This window comes from Zea mays, chromosome 7 (assembly GCF_902167145.1).
Source record: "Zea mays cultivar B73 chromosome 7, Zm-B73-REFERENCE-NAM-5.0, whole genome shotgun sequence".
Lineage (NCBI taxonomy): Eukaryota > Viridiplantae > Streptophyta > Magnoliopsida > Poales > Poaceae > Zea > Zea mays.
In genome coordinates this window covers 19,373,167-19,400,199 of record NC_050102.1, presented here as the reverse complement: position 1 = coordinate 19,400,199, position 27,033 = coordinate 19,373,167, and the positions used below count along the sequence as shown (strand labels likewise).

Genomic DNA, 27,033 nt, shown 5'->3' with positions numbered 1-27,033 from the left:
AACAGTGCAACCATGAGGGTAGAATGGGACGCCCTTAGCTGAATAATTAGAGGAACTGGGGTGTAGTTCGCTTCGTCGTCGTGCCGTTAATGGGGCTCGATGTATGCGGCTCGCTCTGCCAAGGTTGGTTCGCCCCTTGGGGAGGAGTGCGGTGCATTTAGGAAACCTAACGGGCTGCTACAGCCTCAGGGAATCTTTGTACAGGCCTCGTAGTGAATCCCTAGCCATTAACCTCGGGAGTGAATAAGGGTCTTGCAAGCCCGGGCTAGAGAGGGAATCAGGGCTTGTGGGTAAAGTGCGCAACCTCTGCAGGGTGTTATGAAACTGATATATCAGCCGTGCTCACGGTTATGAGCGGCCAATGGAGCTCCATTGATTAGAGATACTTGATCAGAGATGGTTGGTTTACATGTGGTGACGAGGATGATGGTTTTGACTATGGTAATGGTAAGTGGTATTCTTTCCATTTGGAAAGAGTACTTTTGGGTTAACAACTTGGGTTAATGTTAAAACATGGCTCTCTACTATTAATAATTACCTGACCAACTAAAAGCAACTGCTTGACCTTAACCCCACATAAAGCTAGTCCACTTAAGCCAAACGGGACATTTGCTGAGTACGTTGATGTGTACTCACCCTTGCTTTCACAAAACACCAGGTTGCCTTTGGTGCAATCTATGCTCAGGTAAAGAAGAAGGTGTCGAGGCGGATCTCCAGGAGTTCCAGGACATCAATGAGTTCAAGGATTAGGCTAGCGACCTCCCCTAGTCAGCTGCCTATGGTGGGTTGTTTACGTTGGCTACGTTTTGATTCTATGTACTTTGATTTATATTATGTAAATGGCTCTAGTCTGTAATATTATTACTTACTCTTTATTGTAATTCGAAGTATTGTGCTATGATGAGTCATTTATGTAATCGTTGTGTACGTGAATTACTGATTCTGGCACGTACATGGTTCGCATTCGGTTTACCTTCAAAACCAGGTGTGACACAATACGCACCATGGCGATTGGAGATGTGCGACCACATGAACAACAAGAGCAAGATCAACCTTCTTCCTCAACGATGGTGCACCCCCCAACTCAAGATGATGAACAGGTTCATCAAGAAGAGGCGTGCGATCAAGGGGGAGCACAAGAAGAACAAGTGATAGAGGAAGAAGTACCACTGGCCCCTCCAACTCAAGTCCGAGAGACAATTCAAAGGAATCACCCCGTCGATTAGATTCTGGGTGACATAAGCAAGGGAGTAACTACTCGCTCACGATTAGCTAATTTTTGTGAGCATTACTCGTTTGTCTCTTCTATTGAGCCTTTTAGGGTAGAAGAGGCCTTGCAAGATCCGGACTGGATGTTGGCCATGCAGGAGGAGCTCAACAACTTCAAGCGAAATGAAGTTTGGAGCCTTGTGCCATGTCCAAAGCAAAATGTTGTGGGAACCAAGTGGGTGTTCTGCAACAAGCAAGACAAGCACGGGGTGGTGACAAGAAACAAGGCTCGACTTGTGGCAAAAGGTTATGCCCAAGTCGCAGGTTTGGATTTTGAGGAGACTTTTGCTCCTGTGGCTAGGCTAGAGTCTATTCGCATTTTGTTAGCCAATGCCGCTCACCATTCTTTCAGGTTGTTTCAAATGATCATAAAGAGCGCTTTCCTCAACGGGCCAATCAAGGAGGAGGTGTACGTGGAGCAACCCCCTGGCTTTGAGGATGAACGGTACCCCGACCATGTGTGTAAGCTCTCTAAGGCGCTCTATGGACTTAAGCAAGCCCCAAGAGCATGGTATGAATGCCTTAGAGATTTCCTAATTGCTAATGCTTTCAAGGTTGGGAAAGCCGATCCAACTCTTTTCACTAAGACTTGTGATGGTGACCTATTTGTGTGCCAAATTTATGTCGATGACATAATATTTGGTTCTACTAACCAAAAGTCTTGTGAGGAGTTTGGCAGGGTGATGACACAGAAATTTGAGATTTTGATGATGGGCGAGTTGAACTACTTCCTTGGGTTCCAAGTGAAGCAACTCAAGGACGGCACCTTCATCTCCCAAATGAAGTACACGCAAGACTTGCTCAAGCGGTTCGGGATGAAGGACGCCAAGCCCGCGAAGACATCAATGGGCACCGATGGACATGTTGACCTCAACAAAGGAGGTAAGTCCGTTGATCAAAAGGCATACCGGTCTATGATAGGTTTTTTGCTTTATTTATGTGCTAGTAGACCGGATATTATGCTTAGCGTATGCATGTGTGCTAGATTTCAATCCGATCCAAGGGGTGTCACCTTGTAGCCGTTAAGCGAATTCTTAGATATTTAGTTGCTACGCCTTGCTTTGGGATCTGGTATCCAAAGGGGTCTACTTTTGACTTGATTGGATATTCAGACTCCGATTATGCTGGATGCAAGGTTGATAGGAAGAGCACATCAGGGACGTGCCAATTCCTAGGAAGGTCCCTGGTGTCTTGGAGTTCTAAGAAACAAACCTCCGTTGCCCTATCCACCGCTAAGGCCGAGTATGTTGCCACAGGATAGTGTTGTGCGCAACTACTTTGGATGAGGCAAACCCTCCGGGACTTTGGCTACAATCTGAGCAAAGTCCCACTCCTATGTGACAATGAGAGTGCAATCCGCATGGCGGATAATCCTGTTGAACACAGCCGCACTAAGCACATAGACATCCGGCATCACTTTTTGAGAGACCACCAGCAAAAGGGAGATATCGAAGTGTTCTATATTAGCACCAAGAACCAGCTAGCCGATATCTTTACCAAGCCTTTAGATGAGAAAACCTTTTGCAGGCTGCGTAGTGAGCTAAATGTCTTAGATTGTGTAATTTGGATTGATCTGTAGCATGCATGTGTGTTATGACTTTGATCATGTTACTTTATGCAATTTATGAGACTTGTTGTTTATTTATGGTGTTCAAGTTGTGCAAGGGATCCCCGGACCTCACAAGTCCATGTGTGAATGATGCACATATATAGGGGGAGAAGTGCTACAACTTGACCCTTTGAGACTAACCGTGTGTTTAAGATTATTTGATTTAGTCTCAAAGATGCATTGAAAGGGAAAGGTGAACTTGGACCATGCAAGACTTCCATTGCACTCCGATGAGAGGGTAATTAACTCCAAGTTCATATCTATGCTCTTATTGCCTTTTTGCTCTTAATTGACAATTTTGGTGAGGCAATGGGGTTAAAAGGGCCAAAAATGATCCCGTTTTGGTGCTTAATGCCAAAGGGGGAGAAATTAAGGCCAAAGCAAATGGATCAGCTACCACTTGAGAATTTTGAAAATAGTAGAGCTAGAACTTTTGATTTGTCAAAACACTCTTATTGTCAAAATTTGGTCTCTTGTGGGGAGAATTAATGATTATGAGAAAAAGGGGGAGTTTTTGGCACTCGATCAATTTTTCAATTAGAATATCTCTCCTTGTGCCTAAACATGTGTGTTTGACTTAGAGAGAGGAAAATGATTTTGATTTGCAAAAACAAACCAAGTGGTGGCAAAGAATGATCCAAATATGCCAAATTTGAGTAAAAAACAATTTGGTCTTCAATTTGAATCAATGTTGCATGTTTTGTATTGCTTTTGAATGTGTTGGCATAAATCACCAAAAAGGGGGGAGATTGAAAGGGAAATGTGCCTTTGGGCAATTTCTATTATGTTTTGGTGATTAAGTGTCCAACACATTTAAATAAGCTCTCATGTGCTAAACAAAGAGAGAAGTGGTAATCAAGGCAAAGGTATGGTTCTAGACTTAGTACATTGGTTTTTGTGTGTACTAATATATTTGTCTAAGTGCTAGACTCAGAGAAAAGAGAGCAAGAAAAGGACTTGGCTGGAACAGCCAAGACTCAGCTCGGTCTGGCACACCGGACTATCCGGTGGTGCACCGGACAGTGTCCGGTGCGCCAGGCTGGACTCCGGCGAACAGGCCACTCTCGGGAAACTTTGGCGACGTACGACTATAATTCACCGGACTGTCCGGTGGTGCACCGGACTGTCCCGTGGTGCACCGGACTGTCCAGTGGTGCACCGGACTGCCCGGTGAGCCAACGGCCGCCAACGCAACAGTCGACCGTGCAATCTGCGAGCAACGCGTGGCCCGCGCCAACGGTCGGCTGGGGGCACCAGACAGTGTCCGGTGCGCCAACTAGCCTGGAGTTGCAATGGTCAACTGCGCCCGAAAAGGAAACAGATCCGCACCGGACCGTCTACAGTGGATGTCCGGTGGTGCACCGGACTGTCCGGTGCGCCACCCGACAGAAGGCAAGGATAGCCTTCCTTGTTGGCTTCCAACGGCTCCTAACTGCCTTGGAGCTATAAAAGGGACCCCTAGGCGCATGGAGGAGTCACCCAAGCATACTTTGAGCATTCTAAGTCTTCCACACTCCGTCTCCGCGCACTTGATCAACCGTGTTAGTGATTTGAGTTCCGTTCTTGTAGTGAACTCGTTGTGCTTCATTTTGAGCTCAAGTCTTGGCTTGTGTGCGTGTGTATTGCTGCGGATTTGTGTGTGTTGCTTCCCACCCTTACTCTTGTGCTTTCACCGTGATCTTTATTGTAAGGGCGAGACACTCCAACTTGTGGAGATTCCTCGCGAACGGGAAAAGAGATAAGCAAAGAATATCGTGGTATTCAAGTTGATCATTGGATCACTTGTAAGGGGTTGAGTGCAACCCTCGTCCATTGGGACGCCACAACGTGGAGTAGGCAAGTGTTATACTTGGCCGAACCACGGGATAAACTCGCGTGTCTTTTGTGATTGTTTTTTGTGATACTAGTGTTAGCAAGAGCTCGCTACTTAGCCATACTAACACTTAACCAAGTTTTGTGGCTATTAGTTGTTGAATTTTACAGGATCACCTATTCACCCCCCTCTAGGTGCTCTCAATGGTGCTTCAAAACAATACATGTCATAATTTTGCCTTTATGGCCTAACTCCTTTAGTTAAACAAGGTCTGCATATGTATTGCACATACCTCACCACAGGAAAAAAACTTCCACGAGCCAAAAAACTTCATTATTGAATTACAACTAATAAGCAATCTAAAAGAGGGCACCTCTAATGATGTGTTGTTGGTAGGAGGCTGCTGGGTTTGTCAATGCAAGTTGGACAAAGGGCAGCAACTGTTGCAGTTGTAAGAGGGTTGTGGGGTTAGCGGCAAACTACTAGTAGAACGGTAGCAATTGTTGTTGTGTCAAGGAAGCACGGCTTGCCGCAACTAGCTGGCTAAATGGTAGTAGTATTTGCTGCTGCAAATAAGCAGCGAGGTCCAATGCGGCCAATTTATTAAATGGAAGAAGTTGTTGCTGAGAGTAGGCAGTAGCTAGCTGGCTGAATGGTAATAGTTGTTGTTGCTGCAAATAAGCAGCAGGGTTCAGTGTAGACGGTTAGTTGAATGGAAGAAACTGTTGTTGCTGAGAGTAGGGAGAAAGGTTTGCAGAGCTACTTGGCTAAACATAGGTAGCACGAGTTGCTGCAGCTGTTGTGCCCTCATGGTTTGTACCAATGACTGCACCAAAGATAGGGCTGGCGATTGTTGAAACACCAAGGGTGATAAAGGTATGTTGCTTGCTGCGATTGCTTGTTGGAGCCTATAGGGTTGAAGAGCTGGGTTTTCACATACTGAAGCTATCATTGATGGAAGGTATGTGGGAAGAAGGGAAGCTATAGGAGCTTGTGAGCATTAAGGGAAAATTGTCGCGTTAGCAACACATCAAGAAAGTGCAAAGAGCATAAGGAGGGAAAATGTCTTGGTCGCCATTGTTGCTCTATTGCTGCTACTGGATTCCACATTCTATGTTGCTTGTTGGTCTCAATAATATGGCTGATGGATTACCTACTAATCTAGGAGGTATTTATACACATGTTAGACCTTGTGCTCATGTAGATTGAGTTTGGATTTTGCCAAAATAATATTAGTAAGATAAGCTAGAGATGATGTGGTATCAAGTTGGCTTTGACATTTAGTGACCACTTTGTTGTGTTATAACTTATATGTGAGAAAGACAATCTCTATACAATACAATAAATATGTGGTCTTTTCCTCATGGTATTATCCAAATACATGGGTGAGAATGACGTGATCCATTCACCTTTACACATGTGTAACATTAGCCACATAGATGCTGCTTTGTTGGGTTATTTTGCACTAGAAAAAATATTTTATGGCAGTATTCACCAACGTTAACTTTAGTTTAGTTAACTTGTGCAATAATCAGTTGAACGAGTCACATGATCCCCGTTGTTAGAAATTTAGGCACATTTAGTTGCATATTAATCTTGCAAATTGATACTAAATAATTGGTGTCAATAGAAAGGTGCACATGTGATTTGAATATAATGAATATAAACAAAATAAACAGTTACATAGTTTTAAGCCCTAACACCTTTATGAACACAAATCTTTACTTGAACTTTGTTCTTTAAGTCTTAGTTTTTTCAAGGTAATAGTTTAATTAAAGGTTGCTTAGATGTTTGTTGCATTGAGATGGTAGCCACCGTTGTTATGGTGCTTCATAACAATACATGTCAAAATTTTGCCTTTATGGCCTAACTCCTTAAGTTAAACAAGGTCTCTATTTGTATTGCACATACCTCACCACATGCAAAAAAAAACTTTCATGAGCCAAAATAATTTACGTGGGCTTTTAGATAAGACAACAAAAATTGGTCATTTTTTGTCGGCCTTAGATAGCCAATGGCCACTAGTTTATTTTTGTTGGTTTTGGTCAGACTATTTTCATTGGCTATTAGACGAACAATGGAAATTAGACTATGCCGATGTTGACGTCTCTATTTTGAGTAGCGTACCAGTGTGGCCCTCATCTACCATGTAGAACAAAGAGGCATTGGTCCAGCAAATTTACAAGCAAACCGACATGGAAAGCAAGTATAATTGTCATAGGCTATTAATAAAATTTAAATTTAGTAAGCTCAATCTAGTTACAATGGAATCTTTAAAGATTAGTTATCAAGCTAATTATATTTTATAATTTACTATTAATAAGTATTAGTATTTGTATAAAATATAGTATTATAAAAATACATAAAATATCGATAGGTTCACGAAACGTATGTGTCACATGTTTTGATCGGCATGCCTAACAGGTGCACATTCTGTATGGCTATAGGGTCCAACCTAACAAAGTACGCTTTTTGGAGACTATACCATCCTCATCATGAATCGGTTATCACACTGTAAGGATGATTTAAAGCTTGTTACTCCCAATCTTAGGAAAAGTAATTATCGAACTCCCTTGGAGACCAATATCACATTAGAATCTGGAAATGTAACTTCTTATTTCTGGTTGGCCACATACATCATCCAAAAAACTTTATTATTGAATTACAACTAATAAGCAATCTAAAAGAGGGCACCACCAATGATGTGTTGTTGGTAGGAGGCCGCTGGGTCTGTCAAAGCAAGTTGGACAAAGGGCAACAATTGTTGTAGTTGTAAGAGGGTTGCGGGGTTAGCCGCAAACTGCTGGTAGAAAGGCAGCAACTGTTGCTGTGTCAAGAAGGAAGCACGGTTTGCTGCAGCTAGCTGGCTAAATGGTAGTAGTATTTGCTGCTGCAAATAAGCAGCGGGGTTCAGTGCGGCCAATTGGTTAAATGGAAGAAGTTGTTGTTGCTGAGAGTAGGCAGTAGCTAGCTGGCTAAATGGTAATAGTTGTTGCTGCAAATAAGCAGCAGGGTTCAGTGTAGACAGTTGGTTGAATGGAAGAAATTGTTGTTGCTGAGAGTAGGGAGAAAGGTTTGCCAGAGCTACTTGGTTGATCAGAGGTAGCACGAGTTGCTGCAGCTGTTGTGCCCTGATGGTTTGTACCAATGACTGCACCAAAGATAGGGCTGGCGATTGTTGAAACAACAAGGGCGATAAAGGTATGTTGCTTGCTGCGATTGCTTGTTGAAGCCTATATGGTTGAAGAGCTGGGTTTTCACATATTGAAGCTATAATTGATGGAAGGTATGGGGGAAGAAGGGAAGCTATAGGAGCTTGTGAGCATTGAGGGAAAATTGTCGCGTTAGCAACACATGTAGAAAGAGCAAGGAGCATAAGGAGGGAAAATATCTTGGTCGCCATTGTTGCTCTATTGTTGCTACTGGATTCCACTTTCTATGTTGCTTGTTGGTCTCAATAATATGGTTGATGGATTACCTATTAATCTAGGAGGTATTTATACACATGTTAGACCTTGTGCTTATGTAGATTGAGTTTGGATTTTTGCCAAAAGAATATTAGTAAGATAAGCTAGAGATGATGTGGTATCTAGTTGGCTTTGACATTTAGTGACCACTTTATTTTGTTATAATTTATATGTAAGAAATACAATCTCTATAGAATACAAAAAATAGATGATCTTTTTCTCATGGTATTTTCCAAATACATGGGTGAGAATGGTGTGATCCATTCACCTTTACACATGTGTAACATTAGCCACATAGGTGCTGCTTTGTTGGGCTGTTTTGCACTAGAAAAAATATTTTATGGCAGTAATCACCAATGTTAACTTTAGTTAATTAACTTGTGCAATAATCAGTTGAAAGAGTCACATGATCCTCGTTGTTAGAAATTTAGGCACATTTAGTTGCATATTAATCTTGAAAATTGATACTAAATAATTGGTGTCAATAGAAAGGTGCCCATGTGATTTGAATATAATGAATATGAACAAAATAAACATTTACCTAGTTTTAAGCCCCTCGTAAGATACATACCCAACGAAGAAATTGTCAGCTGATATAATCATACAGGTCGATGCAGTGCATTGTTTTTGCTGTGTTGACTCAATCACCATAAAAACACAAAAAAAGAAGTGGAGGGAGTAAGCAGTCATATCACTAATACTCCCCTAAAATGTGATTGTCGTCCTTCACCTGAGTATATAAACACATGGGCAACATTTATATCGGAGTCCTAGTCTCCTAGAACTCGTGCACATAAGTGCTGGAATCACTACCGGAATCCAGCTCTTTGCCGAGTGTTTTTTGTCGGGCACTCGGCAAAGTCCTGCTCTCGCGCGGAAACGACCACTTTTACTTAGAGCAGGACTCTCGGCACAGGAAAACACTCGGCAAAGACATCTTTGCCGAGTGCTAAACACTCGGCGAACAGCAACGCTCGGCAAAGGACCATCAGTCGCCATCTAAAGCTGACGTCCGCTATCTTTGCCGAGAGCCGAGTTCTGGCACTCGGCAAAGAATCTTCTTTGTCGAGTGTCCCCCGTTTGACACTCGGCAAATCAAGCTTTAACGAGTGCCATCCTCTGGGCACTCGACAAAGTATATTTTTATTTTTTTATTTTGTCAACCAAACTTTTTGTGGTATGTTCCTACACTATGTAGACCTACATGTATCATTTTGGGACAATTATAAAAGTTTTTTCTATAACTATTAGATTTAGTTCGTTTATTTGAATTTCTTCAGAAAATTCACATTTGAACTACAAGTCACTCGAAACTTGGAAAACCGCACATGCAAAAATGATATGCATGCTATTTAGCACAAGTTACGACCGATTTCAGGAATAGACATGAATCTTCGTGCACCATTCTCACTAAATATGGTCGTGAACTTGTCATCCGGCTGTTTAAAAATTGTATAAAACACAATCAAAGTTATAAAATCATGAAACTTATCCACATGTCATGATATCATATATAGAGGCTGTGATAAAAATTTGAGATTGTTTCGAGAAAGTTGTGTGGCACTATGTGTAGAAACCTAAGCGACCTACACATGAAATCATAGAGTTTCAATGTAGTTCCCTTAGGTTTCTACACATAATGCCTCACAACTTTCTCAAAAAAATCTCAATTTTTTATCACAGCTTCTATATATGATATCATGACATGTGGACAAGTTTTATGATTTTTTGACTTTGTTTGTGTTTTATACAATTTTTAAACAGCTGGATGGCAAGTTCATGGCCATGTTTAGTGAGCATGGTGCACGAAGATTTCTGTCTGTTCCTAAAATTGGTCGTAACTTGTGCTAAATAGCATGTATATCATTTTTGCATGCACGATTTTCCATGTTTCGAGTGGCCTGCAGTTCAAATGTGAATTTTTCGAAGAAATTCAAATAAACGAACTAAATCTAATAGTTATAGAAAACACTTTTATAATTGTCCCAAAATAGTACATGTAGGTCTACATAGTGTAGAAACGTACCACAAAAAGTTTGGTTGGCAAAATAAAAAAAATAAAAATATACTTTGCGGGGTGCCCAGAGGATGGCACTCGGTAAAGTAATCTTTACCGTGTGTCAGATGGGGGGCACTCGGCAAAGGATTTTCAAAAACCCTAAAGACAGACTTTGTCGAGTGCTTGTTAGTTGGCACTCGGCAAAGACGTCTTTGCCTTTTTAATTAAAAAACATCTTTGCCGAGAGCTAGATCGCGGGCACTCGGCAAAGAAGAGAAACTTAACAGACCGCGGTCCATCTCCGTCTCCTTCTCCTTTCACTCTCTTTCACTCACCCACCGCCGCGCCCGCCTCCCTCACCCGCCGTCGCCGCCTCCCCGCGCCCTCGCCCTCGACCGCCGCCGCCGCGCCAGCCTCCCCCGGCCATCTCCCTCATCGCCATTGCGCATGCCTCCCTCGCCCACCGCCGCCTCCCTGCGCCCTCGCCCGCCGCCGCCGTGCCCGCCTCCCCGGCCATCTCCCCCGCCAACCACATCGCCTTGGCAACCGCTGCCGGACCGTCCCGATCTCCGCCTGGCCGCCAAACCCGTCGCCCCGGCCATCTCTGCTAAGGTATACATTTTTAGTATATGCATATGGTTGATCTATACGAAATTACATGCTATTGAAAATTTAATATCCATGTAGTGTATATGCTATCGAAACATTGAGGTATGTAGTTGGTGTACATGTAGTTATATAAATGTAGTATATATACTATAAATCAATTTATAGTTTCCATGTAGTATGTATAATAAAAATGTAGTTTGTGTGTAGTTATGTAGTCTTATTGTGCTATCTCTCATGGATTGAATATATATTCGTGATTGGTGGCCGTCGTGTCATTGATGTATATCTGCGTGTGTCAGCAATCGTGTTGTTACTTACAGGCTTTGAAAACCTCCCCGTGCAGGGGAGGTGCTGCCAATTTTTTTTGTTGACAGGCTTCTTTATATATGTTAGAGGATGGAGGACCGTGAGTGGATGTACACGGGCCGTGTAGGAAGGAATGATGTCACCCTGAATGGATTAGAAAGACCGATGATTTCGAGGAACGGGCATATGGCGAAGCTGCTAAAAGAGTGAGTCTAGTCCCATGCCCGTGCAGCAAATGTGCCAACCGGAAAACAAAATCAAAGAAGTCTATGGTAGAACATATTTGGAAGAATGGATTTATGTCGGGCTATACTAAGTGGATCTTTCATGGTGAAGTGCATCGTACGAGAGAGCAGGTGCTGAGACAACACGTTGAGCATTATGATACTGATGCGGGGTTAGCGGATATGTTGAACGACTATCACGAGCCAAAGCCGACTGCAAAGGCGTTCTACGACATGTTTGACCGGGCACAGAAGCCCCTTTACGGCCAGACTAAGGTTTCTCAACTAGATGCCATTGGGCGTGTAATGGCGTTCAAGTCGCAGTACAACATGAGTCGAGACACATTCGATGGCTTGTTGACGATTATTGGCAGCCTGCTTCCGGAGGATCACGTTCTGCGAAAGAGCATGTACGAGGCACAGAAACTCCTTCTTGCACTCAAGATGACGTATGAGCAGATACATGCTTGTCCGAAGGGCTACATGCTATTTAGGAAAGAATACGCGGAGGCAAAGTAATGTCTGAAGTGTAAATTGTCTAGGTTTATGGAGGTAGACTCTGGTTATGGACAGAAGAGGCAGCTCGACATCCCCTTGACAATCCTATAACACCTTCCATTCATACCGAGGATCCAATGTTTATACATGACCGAGGAATCCGCAAAACAGATGACATGGCACAAGAATGGAAAACGATACAATCCTGATAAGATGGTGCACACATCCGATGGTGAAGCATGGAAACACTTTGATGCCATTCACCGTGAGAAAGCCGAAGAGGCTCGTAATGTATGTGTTGTGTTGGCCACAGATGGGTTCAATCCCTATGGAATGAGCGCTGCCCTGTACACATGTTGGCCCATGTTTGTTATCCCAATCAATCTCTCCCCCCGGTGTGTGCTTTCAAAGGCAGAATATATTTGTGTCGTTGATAATCCCGGACACCCAGGGAATAAAATGGGCGTGTACATGGAGCCTTTGATCGATGAATTGGAACGTGCTTGGGAGGAAGGGATATGGACGTATGACTGAGCTATGAAGACAAACTTAAAAATGCATGTTTGGTACCAGTACTCCATGCATGACTTACTAGGAGACGATGTCTATATCATCGCCCAACATGCCACACAAGTGTATTATCTCCCATATGCGTGCCAAACGAAAGAACATCTTAAGGGTTGGGATGTTGTGTATAAGGTATCGCCGCACGGTAGATTACTTGTTCCTAACGATGAAGATTATAACTTAGACCCAAACATATATGATGGAGAGTTCTTCTAAGAAGATGGGCTAGAAGGGTGATTTGAGATAGACTTAATCGAAGCTATCGGAATAGGCGTAGATATTGAAATGGTTGTTGATGAGGAGGAGGATTGTAACACCCCAGGTGTTTATCGTCTGCTCGACCTCGAGTGCGGACTTTAACACGTAATATCAGTGGATAAAATGAATGCTGAATTTTAAACATTTTCGTCTATCGCGATTTCAATATCGCATCTGTTTCATCGGTCGCAAGTGCGACATCATTTTTATTTTTATCCATCCGGGCTCTTCCGAAATTTTCGTGATGTTCGGAACATAGTCGTTCCAAAAATCGGTGCGCCCGATGATTAATTAAAATTCGTCGCTCGCGCGAATACGAATTCGGAAACTCGACCTACTCGGATGATTTTATCCCGGACAAATTCATTTGATTTCGACGACTAAAATGTTCGGGGTAAAATAATTCAACTCGCGCGAAATCGTGCGCGAGGTTATGATCCAATTTATCGGTCCGCACGCTGTTTTGGGCGACGAAATCGCGTATACGTTTGCAGATATTGTTTCGGCTAATTTCGGTCGGATCATGCCGAACAAATTATCAGTGCCGAAATCAGTTTATTTCGGTCTGTCATTTCTTGCCCGATCCAAAACTTTGGATATAATTGACGGGTGCAAATTCATCTGATTCCAAGTATTCGCTAAATCAAAACCGTGACAGCGCGTCTGAGAATTTTAATTGAGCTTCGATTCTCTGGTAAATTTATCAGATTTTTGAATCGAATCAACTGTCGCAATTACCGTCGACTCTTTTGTGGTCGCTAGAGATCTCGATTCTAAAATATCTGCAATTTTCTTAATTAAAAGAAAAAGAGAAAATTGAAAAATCAGAAAAAAAAAATCTACTGGCGTCCCTATCCCCGCCATCCTCTCTCCCTAATCTTCATCTACGCATAGATTTTTCTTGCTGGCGGTTCTTGTTCTTATCGCTGCCGCACGCGCGGTGTGATATTTCCTGCACGGTGCTTACTGCTTACTCCCTGGATATTTTCAGCATCGTTCTTATCCCAGGCTCCCAGCGTCCGGCTCATTCTCTGCTCGGCGCTTGCTTTTCTTCTCTCCCTGCTCCGATCTCGCTCGTGAAGCTCCCCTGGCGCGTCCAGCCATGGCGCCCCTTCTTGCCCCGCTCGGTTTCGCCCACGGCCGCGTCTCCAGCTTCCTCCCTGCTCTGCTCTGTCTGCCGCGCGCTAAGTGCCCTGGCCCCTCTGCTCGGTGCTCGTCGCCATGGCCGGCGCTTGGTCCTAGCTCGGCGCCCAAGCTCCCTCTGCTCGCGACGCCCGCCTGGCCGGAGTTTCTTCCTCCCCCTGCTCGCCGGCGTACGGATTGCGGTCTCCTTCTCCAGCTCCGGCACGCGCTCTGCCCCTCCCTCCTATTCCTCAAGTTTGGCCGCGTCGAGTTTCCCTCCGTCCATGGCCGCCAGTCGAGGTCCTCCCAGCCGAGGCCCCTGCTCCCAGCATCGCGTTCCCTTCTTCTCTGCGAGCCCCTCCCTGTTCCCAGCCGTTTCCTGCTCGCCTGGCCGGAGCGCCCTGCGCTCTGCTCGCCATCGCAAGTCGCGGTGTTCCCTGCGCGCTCGGTCCTACCTATCTCGCAGTGTTTGGATTCAGCGCAGCTCGTGTCCTATTTTCTGCTCGCCAGCGTGTCCTCTCGGCTCGCTTGGCCCGAATTCCCATCACGTCGTCGATCTTGCCAAGTATCGTCGTTCGTCGTCGCGCTGTGCGTGCAGCAGCCTCGAGTCTATGTCGCCCCGGCCTTGTTGTCGACATCGCTCGCCGTAGCTCAGCTTGCTAGTTCGTCGTGCCGCGTCGTGTGCCGATATTCTCTCCCGGCAGGCCTCGCCGTCGACCATGTTCAAGTGATTGTTCGGCTCCTCGCATCCCGCCTATTTAATAAAACACCCAAATCCATAGACTGTCGACGCACTGCTGCCATACGCAGCTGTCTCTGTCACTTGCGTCAGCTCGCCAGACCTACAGCTCCATATATGTCACTCTCCTGTATCGTCGTCGAGCCCGGCGAACCTCGTTCTTCTCTGCTCGATCTCGTCGAACCACGAATCCCGGACTTTAGACAAAAATAAGCGAGGTTCCTGTGCATCGCTTATCAAGTACTCGGTCGAAGACTTCAATCAAAGATCGTCGCCATTCCGTGCGTCATCAAGGAATCCCAAGAATCGGGTGAAGACAAAGCTAGCAGCGCGATATTCCCCAAGCGCTCGACAAATTGCTTGGATCGGAAAATCGCTACCGATCTCGTGGATTCATGTCAGCTGTGGAAACGGTAAGCTGATAAATTATTCAGTTATAGCGAGTTATTTCGCTATTCCGGCCAATTAACGGAATTAGTGTATCGAGTAGAATTTTAGTAGGCATGTGTGTTGATGAAATAATTTAATCACTTATAAAGATGTAGTATAATTTATAAGGCAAGGAATTAGTTCAGAATTAAATTAATTAACTGATAAGTTATGATTAGGCTAATTGTATTTCATGTGTATAGTTTGTTGTTCGTGATGTTTGTGTTAGGTTCGAGAAGCGTAATTATTGCGCTTAGTCGTACGTCTGTAACTAGTGTTTCCGTATAAAATTATACAACGCCACGCCGATAGGTGTTTAATTCGCTATCGCGTAGTACTATTTAGGTTTGAAATATTCCTGTCTATATGCATTCATATGCATAATGCATTTCATTCAGGTACGATAATTAATCACGTGATGCGGAAGATGACCCAAGTCGACCCCAAGCGCGGGCTACTCCGCATGGTGATGGTGATGAACGAACCTGCCTGATCAAGTGCTAGGACAAGGATGATCGTCAAGTGGTCGTCGCCTAACAACACTAACCTAGTGTTACCCAGGCAAGCCCCGGTGCATGCAGCCCCTTCCTTGTGTTTTTACATAATTTTTGCACACTTTAAGTCTAGTGAAATGTGCATTAGGTTTATAGGAGTTGCTTGAAACCCTTGGATGCATTGCCTTCCTTGAAATCCATACCTTTATAGATACTTCTGGTGAAGTATCAAAATTATGATTTACAAAAATGCTTAGCCCTGCTTAGATCTTGTGGATAGAGGTTGTCCTTAGCCTAGCTCGAGAAAGGATGGCTTCTACCTCCAAGAATATTTTCATTTGGAGCAATGGTGGGATCTTACTGCAAAGTTCCCGGTGATGCTCTTTTCATCCTAAGGAACAGAAACAATCCTAAGGATGGAAATACTTAAATTGAGACTTGGGTTAGGAACAGGTGATGTTCTACCCAGGTTGATTAAGGATTGAATGCGTATGTAGGCGTGCTGATCGAGGACCCTTTAACTGGTCACATGCCTCGTCATGGGTAAGCCTTGCCTCGGGCAGACTAAGGCCAGAATAAGATAACACGAAATGGGCGTGGAGCGGTGGCGAGAGTAGCGTGTACCCTTCGTGGCAAGAGGCTGGACGGTGGTGTATCTGTGCTCTCGGTTTGCGTGAACCTGATCTAGTCTTAAGAACCCCGGTGGCGGGTTGACATATGCAAGGGTTAAGTGCTACATATGTCGTGTGATTGGAGATCCTCAGCTGAGTATAATCTATTCGGATCGCCGTACCTTCGCGGTTATGAAGACTTGGTCACTTCCCTACAACCTAAGTCAGGATGTGAACCTCAAGAATAAAAATGATGTTGTATTGATGAGATGGTGAAATTAGACCAGATGCAAACAGAGTCTATTAATATTTAATCTGGCGTTAAAACATTGAAAGTAAGGATTCACTTTAGTAAGCTATTTCTGCAAAAGTATCTAAGTTGATTCTTGCTAAAGCCTCTCCTTGACTCCCTTATAACCAGCATACCCTTGAGAGTCTTTTCTTTAGTCGGGTAAGACTTGCTGAGTAATTCCATACTCAGGGTTTTATTCCCTGTTGTTTTTCAGGTTTTAGTTTTGTGCTGCTGATGATGGTGTTAAGTGCCGGTGGGCTCGGCCTTCTTATAAGTCTAAGTAACCCTTCTATACTTCTTATTGAGGATGATCCCTTGAGCTAGCATATATATTTCAAACTTATACTTTTGTAATCACTCCGATAAACTAATGTAAAATTTATTTTAACCTGTAAAATTTGGTAGAAAGATTTCCGCTGCAACAATATTGGTGTGTGTGATTTGTGTTACTTAATCCCGCGATTCTGGTTGTAAGTGGTTTATCCGATGTCCTTAGGGCAATCGGACGGATCCTATTAAGTTATCTGGTGCACATGCATAGCAGTTTGAGGTCTTTGAGACAAGGACAGGTGCATGTGGGCCCAATAACTTGGAAGGTTCTGCCACAAGGATGAGGTGCAAAATGAGAATGACTTAGTAATCCTTGAAGGCAATGACATTAATGACGAACTTGCGCCTTCAAATGGTGTTGACTATGAAATGGTTGATAGTGATGATGAGAGTTATGATCTGGCTAACACCGACACATACATCAGCCAAAAAACTTCATTATTGAATTACAACTAATAAGCAATCTAAAAGAGGGCACCACTAATGATGTGTTGTTGGTAGGAGGCTGCTGGGTTTGTCAAAGCAAGTTGGACAAATGGCAGCAACTGTTGCAGTTGTAAGAGGGTTGTGGGGTTAGCCGCAAACTGCTGGTAGAACGGTAGCAACTGTTGCTGTGTCAAGGAAGCACGACTTGCTGCAACTAGCTGGCAAAATGGTAGTAGTATTTGCTGCTGCAAATAAGCAGCGGGGTTCAGTGCGGCCAATTGGTTAAATGGAAGAAGTTGTTGTTGCTGAGAGTAGGCAGTAGCTAGCTGGCTGAATGGTAATAGTTGTTGTTGCTGCAAATAAGCAGCAGGGTTCAGTGCAGACAGTTGGTTGAATGGAAGAAACTGTTGTTGCTGAGAGTAGGGAGAAAGACTTGCAGAGCTACTTGGCTGATCACAGGTAGCACGAGTTGCTGCAGCTGTTGTGCCCTGATGGTTTGTGCCAATGACTGCACCAAAGATAGGGCTGGTGATTGTTGAAACACCAAGGGTGATAAAGGTATGTTGCTTGCTGCGATTGCTTGTTGGAGCCTATAGGGTTGAAGAGCTGGGTTTTCACATACTGAAGCTATCATTGATGGAAGGTATGTGGGAAGAAGGGAAGCTATAGGAGCTTGTGAGCATTAAGGGAAAATTGTCGCGTTAGAAACACATGCAGAAAGTGCAAAGAGCATAAGGAGGGAAAATGTCTTGGTCGCCATAGTTGCTCTATTGTTGCTACTGGATTCCACATTCTATGTTGCTTGTTGGTCTCAATAGTATGGCTGATGGATTACCTACTAATCTAGGAGGTATTTATACACATGTTAGACCTTGTGCTCATGTAGATTGAGTTTGGATTTTGCCAAAATAATATTAGTAAGATAAGCTAGAGATGATGTGGTATCGAGTTGGCTTTGACATTTAGTGACCACTTTGTTGTGTTATAACTTATATGTGAGAAAGACAATCTCTATACAATACAATAAATAGGTGGTCTTTTCCTCATGGTATTATCCAAATACATGGGTGAGAATGGCGTGATCCATTCACCTTTACACATGTGTAACATTAGCCACATAGATGCTGCTTTGTTGGGTTATTTTGCACTAGAAACATATTTTATGGCAGTATTCACCAATGTTAACTTGTGCAATAATCAGTTGAACGATTCACATGATCCCCGTTGTTAGAAATTTAGGCACATTTAGTTGCATATTAATCTTGAAAATTGATACTAAATAATTGGTGTCAATAGAAAGGTGCACATGTGATTTGAATATAATGAATATAAACAAAATAAACAGTTACATAGTTTTAAGCCCTAACACCTTTATGAACACAAATGTTTACTTGAACTTTGTTCTTTAAGTCTTAGTTTTTTCAAGGTAATAGTTTAATTAAAGGTTGCTTAGATGTTTGTTGCATTGAGATGGTAGCCACCGTTGTTATGGTGCTTCATAACAATACATGTCAAAATTTTGCCTTTATGGCCTAACTCCTTAAGTTAAACAAGGTCTCTATTTGTATTGCACATACCTCACCACATGCAAAAGAAACTTTTGTGAGCCAAAATAATTTACGTGGGCTTTTAGATAAGACAACAAAAATTGGTCATTTTTTGTCGGCCTTAGATAGCCAATGGCCACTAGTTTATTTTTGTTGGTTTTGGTCAGACTATTTTCATTGGCTATTAGACGAACAATGGAAATTAGACTATGCCGATGTTGACGTCTCTATTTTGAGTAGCGTACCAGTGTGGCCCTCATCTACCATGTAGAACAAAGAGGCATTGGTCTAGCAAATTTATAAGCAAACCGACATGGAAAGCAAGTATAATTGTCATCGGCTATTAATAAAATTTAAATTTAGTAAGCTCAATCTAGTTACAATGGAATCTTTAAAGATTAGTTATCAAGCTAATTATATTTTATAATTTACTATTAATAAGTATTAGTATTTGTATAAAATATAGTATTATAAAAATACATAAAATATCGATAGGTTCACGAAACGTATGTGTCACATGTTTTGATCGGCATGCCTAACAGGTGCACATTCTGTATGGCTATAGGGTCCAACCTAACAAAGTACGCTTTTTGGAGACTATACCATCCTCATCATGAATCGGTTATCACACTTTAAGGATGATTTAAAGCTTGTTACTCCCAATCTTAGGAAAAGTAATTATCGAACACCCTTGGAGACCAATATCACATTAAAATCTGGAAATGTAACTTCTTATTTCTGGTTGGCCACATACATCATCCAAAAAACTTTATTATTGAATTACAACTAATAAGCAATCTAAAAGAGGGCACCACCAATGATGTGTTGTTGGTAGGAGGCCGCTCGGTCTGTCAAAGCAAGTTGGACAAAGGGCAACAATTGTTGTAGTTGTAAGAGGGTTGCGGGGTTAGCCGCAAACTGCTGGTAGAAAGGCAGCAACTGTTGCTGTGTCAAGAAGGAAGCACGGTTTGCTGCAGCTAGCTGGCTAAATGGTAGTAGTATTTGCTGCTGCAAATAAGCAGCGGGGTTCAGTGCGGCCAATTGGTTAAATGGAAGAAGTTGTTGTTGCTGAGAGTAGGCAGTAGCTAGCTGGCTGAATGGTAATAGTTGTTGCTGCAAATAAGCAGCAGGGTTCAGTGTAGACAGTTGGTTGAATGGAAGAAATTGTTGTTGCTGAGAGTAGGGAGAAAGGTTTGCCAGAGCTACTTGGTTGATCACAGGTAGCACGAGTTGCTGCAGCTGCTGTGCCCTGATGGTTTGTACCAATGACTGCACCAAAGATAGGGCTGGCGATTGTTGAAACAACAAGGGTGATAAAGGTATGTTGCTTGCTGCGATTGCTTGTTGGAGCCTATAGGGCTGAAGAGCTGGGTTTTCACATACTGAAGCTATCATTGATGGAAGGTATGGGGGAAGAAGGGAAGCTATAGGAGCTTGTGAGCATTGAGGGAAAATTGTCGCGTTAGCAACACATGCAGAAAGAGCAAGGAGCATAAGGAGGGAAAATATCTTGGTCGCCATTGTTGCTCTGTTGTTGCTACTGGATTCCACTTTCTATGTTGCTTGTTGGTCTCAATAATATGGTTGATGGATTACCTATTAATCTAGGAGGTATTTATACACATGTTAGACCTTGTGCTTATGTAGATTGAGTTTAGATTTTGCCAAAAGAATATTAGTAAGATAAGCTAGAGATGATGTGGTATCTAGTTGGCTTTGACATTTAGTGACCACTTTATTTTGTTATAATTTATATGTAAGAAATACAATCTCTATACAATACAAAAAATAGATGATCTTTTCCTCATGGTATTTTCCAAATACATGGGTGAGAATGGTGTGATCCATTCACCTTTACACATGTGTAACATTAGCCACATAGGTGCTGCTTTGTTGGGCTGTTTTGCACTAGAAAAAATATTTTATGGCAGTAACACCAATGTTAACTTTAGTTAATTAACTTGTGCAATAATCTGTTGAAAGAGTCACATGATCCTCGTTGTTAGAAATTTAGGCACATTTAGTTGCATATTAATCTTGAAAATTGATACTAAATAATTGGTGTCAATAGAAAGGTGCCCATGTGATTTGAATATAATGAATATGAACAAAATAAACATTTACATAGTTTTAAGCCCCTCGTAAGATACATACCCAACGAAGAAATTCTCAGCTGATATAATCATACAGGCCGATGTAGTGCATTATTTTTGCTGTGTTGAGTCAATGACCATAAAAACACAAAAAAAGAAGTGGAGGGAGTAAGCCGTTGTATCACTAATACTCCCCCAAAATGTGATTGTCGTCCTTCACCTGAATATATAAACACATGGGCAACATTTATATCGGAGTCCTAGTCTCCTAAAACTCGTGCACATAAGTGCTGGAATCACTACCGGAATCCAGCTCTTTGCCGAGTGCTCGGCGCTTTGCCGAGTGTTTTTTATCGGGCACTCGGCAAAGTCCTGCTCTCGCGCGGTAACGACCACTTTTACTGAGAGCAGGACTCTCGGCACAGGAAAACACTCGGCAAAGGACCATCAGCCGCCATCTAAAGTTGACGGCCGCTATCTTTGCCTAGAGCCCAGTTCTGGCACTCGGCAAAGAATCTTCATTGCCGAGTGTCCCTCGTTTGACACTCGGCAGATCAAGCTTTAACGAGTGCCATCCTCTGGGCACTCGGCAAAGTATTTTTTTATTTTTTTATTTTGCCAACCAAACTTTTTGTGGTATGTTCGTACACTATGTAGACCTACATGTACCATTTTGGGACAATTATAAAAGTTTTTTTTCTATAACTATTAGATTTAGTTCGTTTATTTGAATTTCTTCGGAAAATTCACATTTGAACTGCAAGTCACTCGAAACTTAGAAAACCGTGCATGCAAAAATGATATGCATGCTATTTAGCACAAGTTACGACCGATTTCAGGAATAGACATGAATCTTCGTGCACCATTCTCACTAAACATGGCCGTGAACTTGTCATCCAGCTGTTTAAAAATTGTATAAAAACAATCAAAGTTATAAAATCATGAAACTTATCCACATGTCATGATATCATATATAGAGGCTGTGATAAAAATTTGAGAATGTTTCGAAAAAGTTGTGTGGCACTATGTGTAGAAACCTAAGCGACCTACACATGAAATCATAGAGTTTCAATGTAGTTCTCTTAGGTTTCTACACATACTGTCTCACAACTTTCTCGAAAAATTCTCAAATTTTTATCACATCCTTTATATATGATATCATGACATGTGGACAAGTTTCATGATTTGCTGACTTTGTTTGTGTTTTATACAATTTTTAAACAGCTGGATGGCAAGTTCACGGTCATGTTTAGTGAGCATGGTGCACGAAGATTTCTGTCTGTTCCTGAAATCCGTCGTAACTTGTGCTAAATAGCATGCATATCATTTTTTCATGCACGGTTTTCCAAGTTTCGAGTGGCCTGCAGTTCAAATGTGAATTTTCCGAAGAAATTCAAATAAACAAACTAAATCTAATAGTTATAGAAAACATTTTATAATTATCACAAAATGGTACATATAGGTCTACATAGTGTAGGAACGTACCACAAAAAGTTTGGTTGGCAAAATAAAAAAATAAAAATATACATTGCCGGGTGCCCAGAGGATGGCACTCTGTAAAGTAATCTTTACCGAGTGTCAGACGGGGGGCACTCGGCAAAGGATTTTCAAAAACCCTAAAGACAGACTTTGTCGAGTGCTTGTCAGTTGGCACTCGGCAAAGACGTCTCTGCCGAGTGCCGGGTACAGGGCACTCGACAAAGTATATTTTTAAATTAAAAAAAAAATCTTTGCCGAGAGCTAGATCGCGGGCACTCGGCAAAGAAGAGAAACTTAATAGACCGTGGGCCATCTCCTTCTCCTTCTCCTTTCACTCTCCCTCACTCACCCACCGTCGCGCCCGCCTCCCTCACCCGCCATCGCCGCCTCCCCTCGACCTCGCCCTCGACCGCCGCCGCGCCAGCCTCCCCGGCCATCTCCCTCGTCGCCATTGTGCCCGCCTCCCTCGCCCGTCGCTGCCTCCCTGCGCCCTCGCCCGCCGCCACCGTGCCCGCCTCCCCGGCTATCTCCCCCGCCAACCACATTGCCTCGGCAACCGCTGCCGGACCGTCCCGATCTCCGCCTGGCCGCCAAACCCGTCGCCCCCACTATCTCCGCTAAGGTATACATTTTTAGTATATGCATATGGTTGATCTATACGAAATTACATGCTATTGAAAATTTAATATCCATGTAGTGTATATGCTATCGAAACATTGAGGTATGTAGTTGGTGTACATGTAGTTATACAAATGTAGTATATATACTATAAATGAGTATATATTTCCATGTAGTATATATAATAAAAATGTAGTTTGCATGTAGTTATGTAGTCTTGTTGTGCTATCTCTCATGGATTGAATATATATTCGTGATTGGTGGCCATCGTGTCGTTGATGTATATCTGCGTGTGTCGGCCATCGTGTTGTTACTTATATTTGCAGGCTTTGAAAACCTCCCCGTGCATGGGAGGTGCTGCCAAATTTTTTTGTTGGCAGGCTTCTTTATGTATGTTAGAGGATGGAGGACCGTGAGTGGATGTACACGGGCCGTGTAGGAAGGAATGATGTCACCCTGAATAGATTAGAAAGACCGATGATTTCGTGGAACGAGCATATGGCGAAGCTGCTAAAGGAGCGAGTCTAGTCCCATACCCGTGCAGCAAATGTGCCAACCGGAAAAAAATCAAAGAAGTCCATGGTAGAACATATTTGGAAGAATGGATTTATGTCGGGCTATACTCAGTGGATCTTTCATGGTGAAGTGCATCGTACGAGAGAGCAGGTGCTGAGACAACACGTTGAGCATTATGATATTGATGCGGGGTTAGCGGATATGTTGAACGACTATCACGAGGCACAGTACGCCGAAGGATGTATGGATGACGAGCCAAAGCCGACTGCAAAGGCGTTCCATGACATGTTTGACACGGCACAGAAGCCCCATTACTGCCAGACTAAGGTTTCTCAACTAGATGCCATTGGGCATGTAATGGCGTTCAAGTCGCAGTACAACATGAGTCGAGACGCATTCGATGGCTTGTTGACGGTTATTGGTAGCCTGCTTCTGGAGGATCACGTTCTGCCAAAGAGCATGTACGAGGCACAGAAACTCCTTCGTGCACTCAAGATGACGTATGAGCAGATACAAGCTTGTCCGAAGGGCTACATGCTATTTAGGAAAGAATACGTGGAGGCAAAGTAATGTCTGTAGCATCTCAAAAATTCAAATCTTGAAATTTTCTCAAACTCGCTCTAAATTCAAAATGAATTTCAAATTTCGTTTCAAAATGTTTGTTTGCGAGTTGATATCAGCAAATAAATTAGTGGTCTATATTCTCTCCAAAATCCTCCTCAAAATATCCTACAAATATTTCCCCAGTGACCCCCCTCAAATTCTTTCCAGAAATACTACCCAGATATTTCCCAAGTGACCCCCCTCAAATTCTTTCCAGAAATACTGCCCAGATATTCCACCGATATATCTCCAAGTATTTTATTCCTGAGAAATACCTTTAGAATCATTTTTCAAGTCCCTACAAATATTTTCTTCATAACTTTCTTAATGCTCATACGTATACGTATGCCCCCGATGTCATACGTTGAGCTCTACAAGCTAATCTCACTTATACAAGACAAATCCATGCTAATCTCCCACTAATCCTCTCATCCTCCCACTAATCCTCTCATCCCTCCCCCTAATCCCCCCACCATGGCTATAAATAGAGGGGCAAGGGCCTTCTCTCATCCCACCCCAAGCCATTTCATGGCAACTCTCCCCCCCCACACACACCCACTCCATGCTCCACACAAGCACACACTAGCACAAGGATCGTTCAGTCGTTCTTCGATCATTCGTCCCCCTGTTCTTAGTTTGTTTGTTCGTTCGTCCGATCGTTCGATCGTTCGTCCGATCGTTCATGGTTCGTTCGTCCGATCGTTCAATCGTTCATCCGTTCGTTCGTCCAAATAATCTTTTTCCTGCTGTTATGCTACCGAAATTCCGATCGTTCATCGTTCGTTCATAGTTCCTATTCATCGTTCATCGTTCGTTCATATTCCCTATTCATCGTTCATCCAGATAATCTTTGTCCTGCTGTTATGCTGCCGAAATTCCGATCGTTCGTTCGTCCGATCATTCAATCGTTCGTTCGTTCATAGTTCCTATTCATCGTTCGTTCATCGTCAATATTCATCGCTCATCGTTCGTTCATACGAACTATTCACCATCACTATTAACCATTACTATTCATCATTACTATTCACTGTTACTATTCATCATCGTCACTATTCATCGATGATACCTATAATAACTTTTTGTCGTCACTATTTACCGTTACTATTCATCGATCATCCGATCACCCCCAATTTCAACTACTCATCCGTCATGTTGTCCAGTCCACCTAAGACCAGCCAGACCCATATTCCAGTCATACGAACTCCGGTGACTGTGATTTTCCTTCCAGTAGGGAACTTCCCATCTGGTCACCCATCCCAGGTTTCTCCAAGTTGAGCATGCTTAACTTTGATATTCATTCGAACCAGGCTTCCAAACTCTGATTCCAATAATTCTTGTTTCTAAATTCTTATCAAACTATTCCCTATCCAACCATGTCATCCCTTAAGCATGGTTCCTGTTCCAGAAAACTCCCAAAATACTCTTGTCCCATATTCTGCCTATAACTCTCCTGTTCATACTAAGTCAGACGATTCATTCGTCACTATTCTCACCAAAGTGAACTTCACTGTGCTACACCACATACACCCAGCTATAAATACACCCAGCTACCCTCTCCCTCTCCACACACACACTCAACACCCTCAGCCAAGGCAAACACCCCACCCACTCAGTTACTCCGCTCTGCCGGCTACACGCATAGTGTCACTTCGCCTCCAGTCCACCCTCCTGGTAAGCACCTCCGCTCCACCACTAGTAGTATCTCAACACCACATGACACAGATTCTACTCAAGACTCTACCCATCAATATATCGCTATTCTGACCACTATACTAAATATTTGTTGATATACTTGCCGGTTTGTATGTTTGCTTGTTCATGATGCATAGTTATCGGAGCGTTCGTACCGTCTCGTGGATGCCAGATCTACAAGTCTACGCCAGGCAGTGGAGCTACAAGCCAGTTCCGCGAGCTCCCCTTCCCCCTTCGCCGAATAAGCACGACAAGCTCATTGGATCCCTTTGATGCATAAATTACCTATGATTTTTCAACCACAACCCTCAGCCTGTTATTTTATGCATGATATGATTTTGAGACAAGTTATTATGGCCACCCAGCCGCTTGCCCCAATCAATCTTGATATATTTGTTACAAATGATTTGAGAAAAGGTGTGAGTTTTCAAAAGAAAATGCTTTTCAAAATGTGTATGATGAAGGGTTTTCACCCTTATCACCTTTGAGTAGGGATGATCAGGGACTCCCTGGTTTAGGGGAGGGCCTAAGGTGATGGCTCAGCTGGTTTAGGTGTGAGCAGAAGGATTGTCCCCTCACATAAGGAACGGTTTGTCATCCTTCACTACCTGTACTCATGATAAGTACAACAACTCAAGACTGTATGGGCAGTCACTCAATCTGAACTCGTACGGTCCAAACCCCAGGGTTTTGAAGGCTCGGGAGCACCGGGAGGATAAGGAGGGGGAAAGTTTTGTCCAGTTTGGACATGGCGGTGGCCTGACTCCTTCCGGTATAACCGTTAAGGTAAGGACGTGTGAGGAAAGAAAGAGATTCGGCATTCGGATCTCACGACGATGAGATCGTAGAAACCAGACTAGTGGGTAAAGTGTACCCCTCTGCGCAGAGTTCAAACCTATTCGAATAGTCTGTGTCCACAGGAATGGACGAGTCTGGTGTTGTATGGCAATTAGTGTTTTGTTTTAAAAAAAGGGTGTGTTTGAGAAAAGTGGTTTTTAAAAGGTCCGGCGGTTGAGCCGTGAGCTATGGTGGACGGGAAGTCCAGTAGCTGTTTCAAAATGAAAACCAGTGGGAAACTGCTGAGATACCTGGATGGTTTAGTCTAGGGGATTTTATTCTATATTGAAAAACTTCCTGCTCCTTTGGGAGAGGATGCGCTTTGAAAAATGCAAAATGTTTTACAAAACAACCCTGCATAAAATATTGTTGTTTCTGCAAAATATCCTGAGCTCCACATATTCCATGTATTATATCTGATTTCCCCATTCCGCGGGTGAAGGTGGGCTGCTGAGTACGTTTGTACTCACCCTTGCTTATTTGCTGTTTTTCAGAAAAGGAGATCGGGTAAGAGTTACGCCTGTTCCCAACCTTGCCTGTGGCTGTTGAACCGCTGATTTGTTTCGCTGCGTATATCGGGCTGCTT

The 27,033-nt window shown here is 43.1% G+C and overlaps 3 protein-coding genes and 2 pseudogenes across 4 annotated transcripts; 1 reads left to right on the top strand and 4 right to left on the bottom strand.

Moving 5' to 3' along the window:
- Positions 1–5,109: 5,109 nt before the first annotated feature.
- z1B_7 (alpha zein pseudogene) lies at positions 5,110–5,837 on the bottom strand (annotated as a pseudogene).
- Positions 7,283–8,148, bottom strand: z1B_6 (alpha zein). Its single transcript, NM_001112276.1, has one exon. It carries the CDS (start codon positions 8,092–8,094, stop codon positions 7,372–7,374), a length of 723 nt encoding a protein of 240 aa, NP_001105746.1. The 5' UTR covers positions 8,095–8,148; the 3' UTR covers positions 7,283–7,371.
- A 5,142-nt stretch (positions 8,149–13,290) lies between these two features.
- On the top strand, positions 13,291–19,654 carry LOC118472908 (uncharacterized). Its single transcript, XM_035960857.1, has one exon. The coding sequence runs from the start codon at positions 13,722–13,724 to the stop codon at positions 14,691–14,693; it is 972 nt and encodes a 323-aa protein (XP_035816750.1). The 5' UTR covers positions 13,291–13,721; the 3' UTR covers positions 14,694–19,654.
- z1B_5 (alpha zein pseudogene) lies at positions 17,102–17,890 on the bottom strand (annotated as a pseudogene). The gene has a single exon (NR_153775.1). The product of NR_153775.1 is annotated as an alpha zein pseudogene (transcript).
- Positions 19,327–20,198, bottom strand: z1B_4 (alpha zein). Its single transcript, NM_001319702.1, has one exon. The coding sequence runs from the start codon at positions 20,128–20,130 to the stop codon at positions 19,408–19,410; it is 723 nt and encodes a 240-aa protein (NP_001306631.1). The 5' UTR covers positions 20,131–20,198; the 3' UTR covers positions 19,327–19,407.
- Between the last annotated feature and the right edge of the window lie 6,835 nt (positions 20,199–27,033).

Excerpts from the sequence above, each read along its gene's own strand:
- LOC118472908 (XM_035960857.1), top strand. The coding sequence starts at position 13,722 with ATGGCGCCCCTTCTTGCCCCGCTCGGTTTCGCCCACGGCCGCGTCTCC.
- z1B_4 (NM_001319702.1), bottom strand. The coding sequence starts at position 20,130 with ATGGCGACCAAGATATTTTCCCTCCTTATGCTCCTTGCTCTTTCTGCA.
- z1B_6 (NM_001112276.1), bottom strand. The coding sequence starts at position 8,094 with ATGGCGACCAAGATATTTTCCCTCCTTATGCTCCTTGCTCTTTCTACA.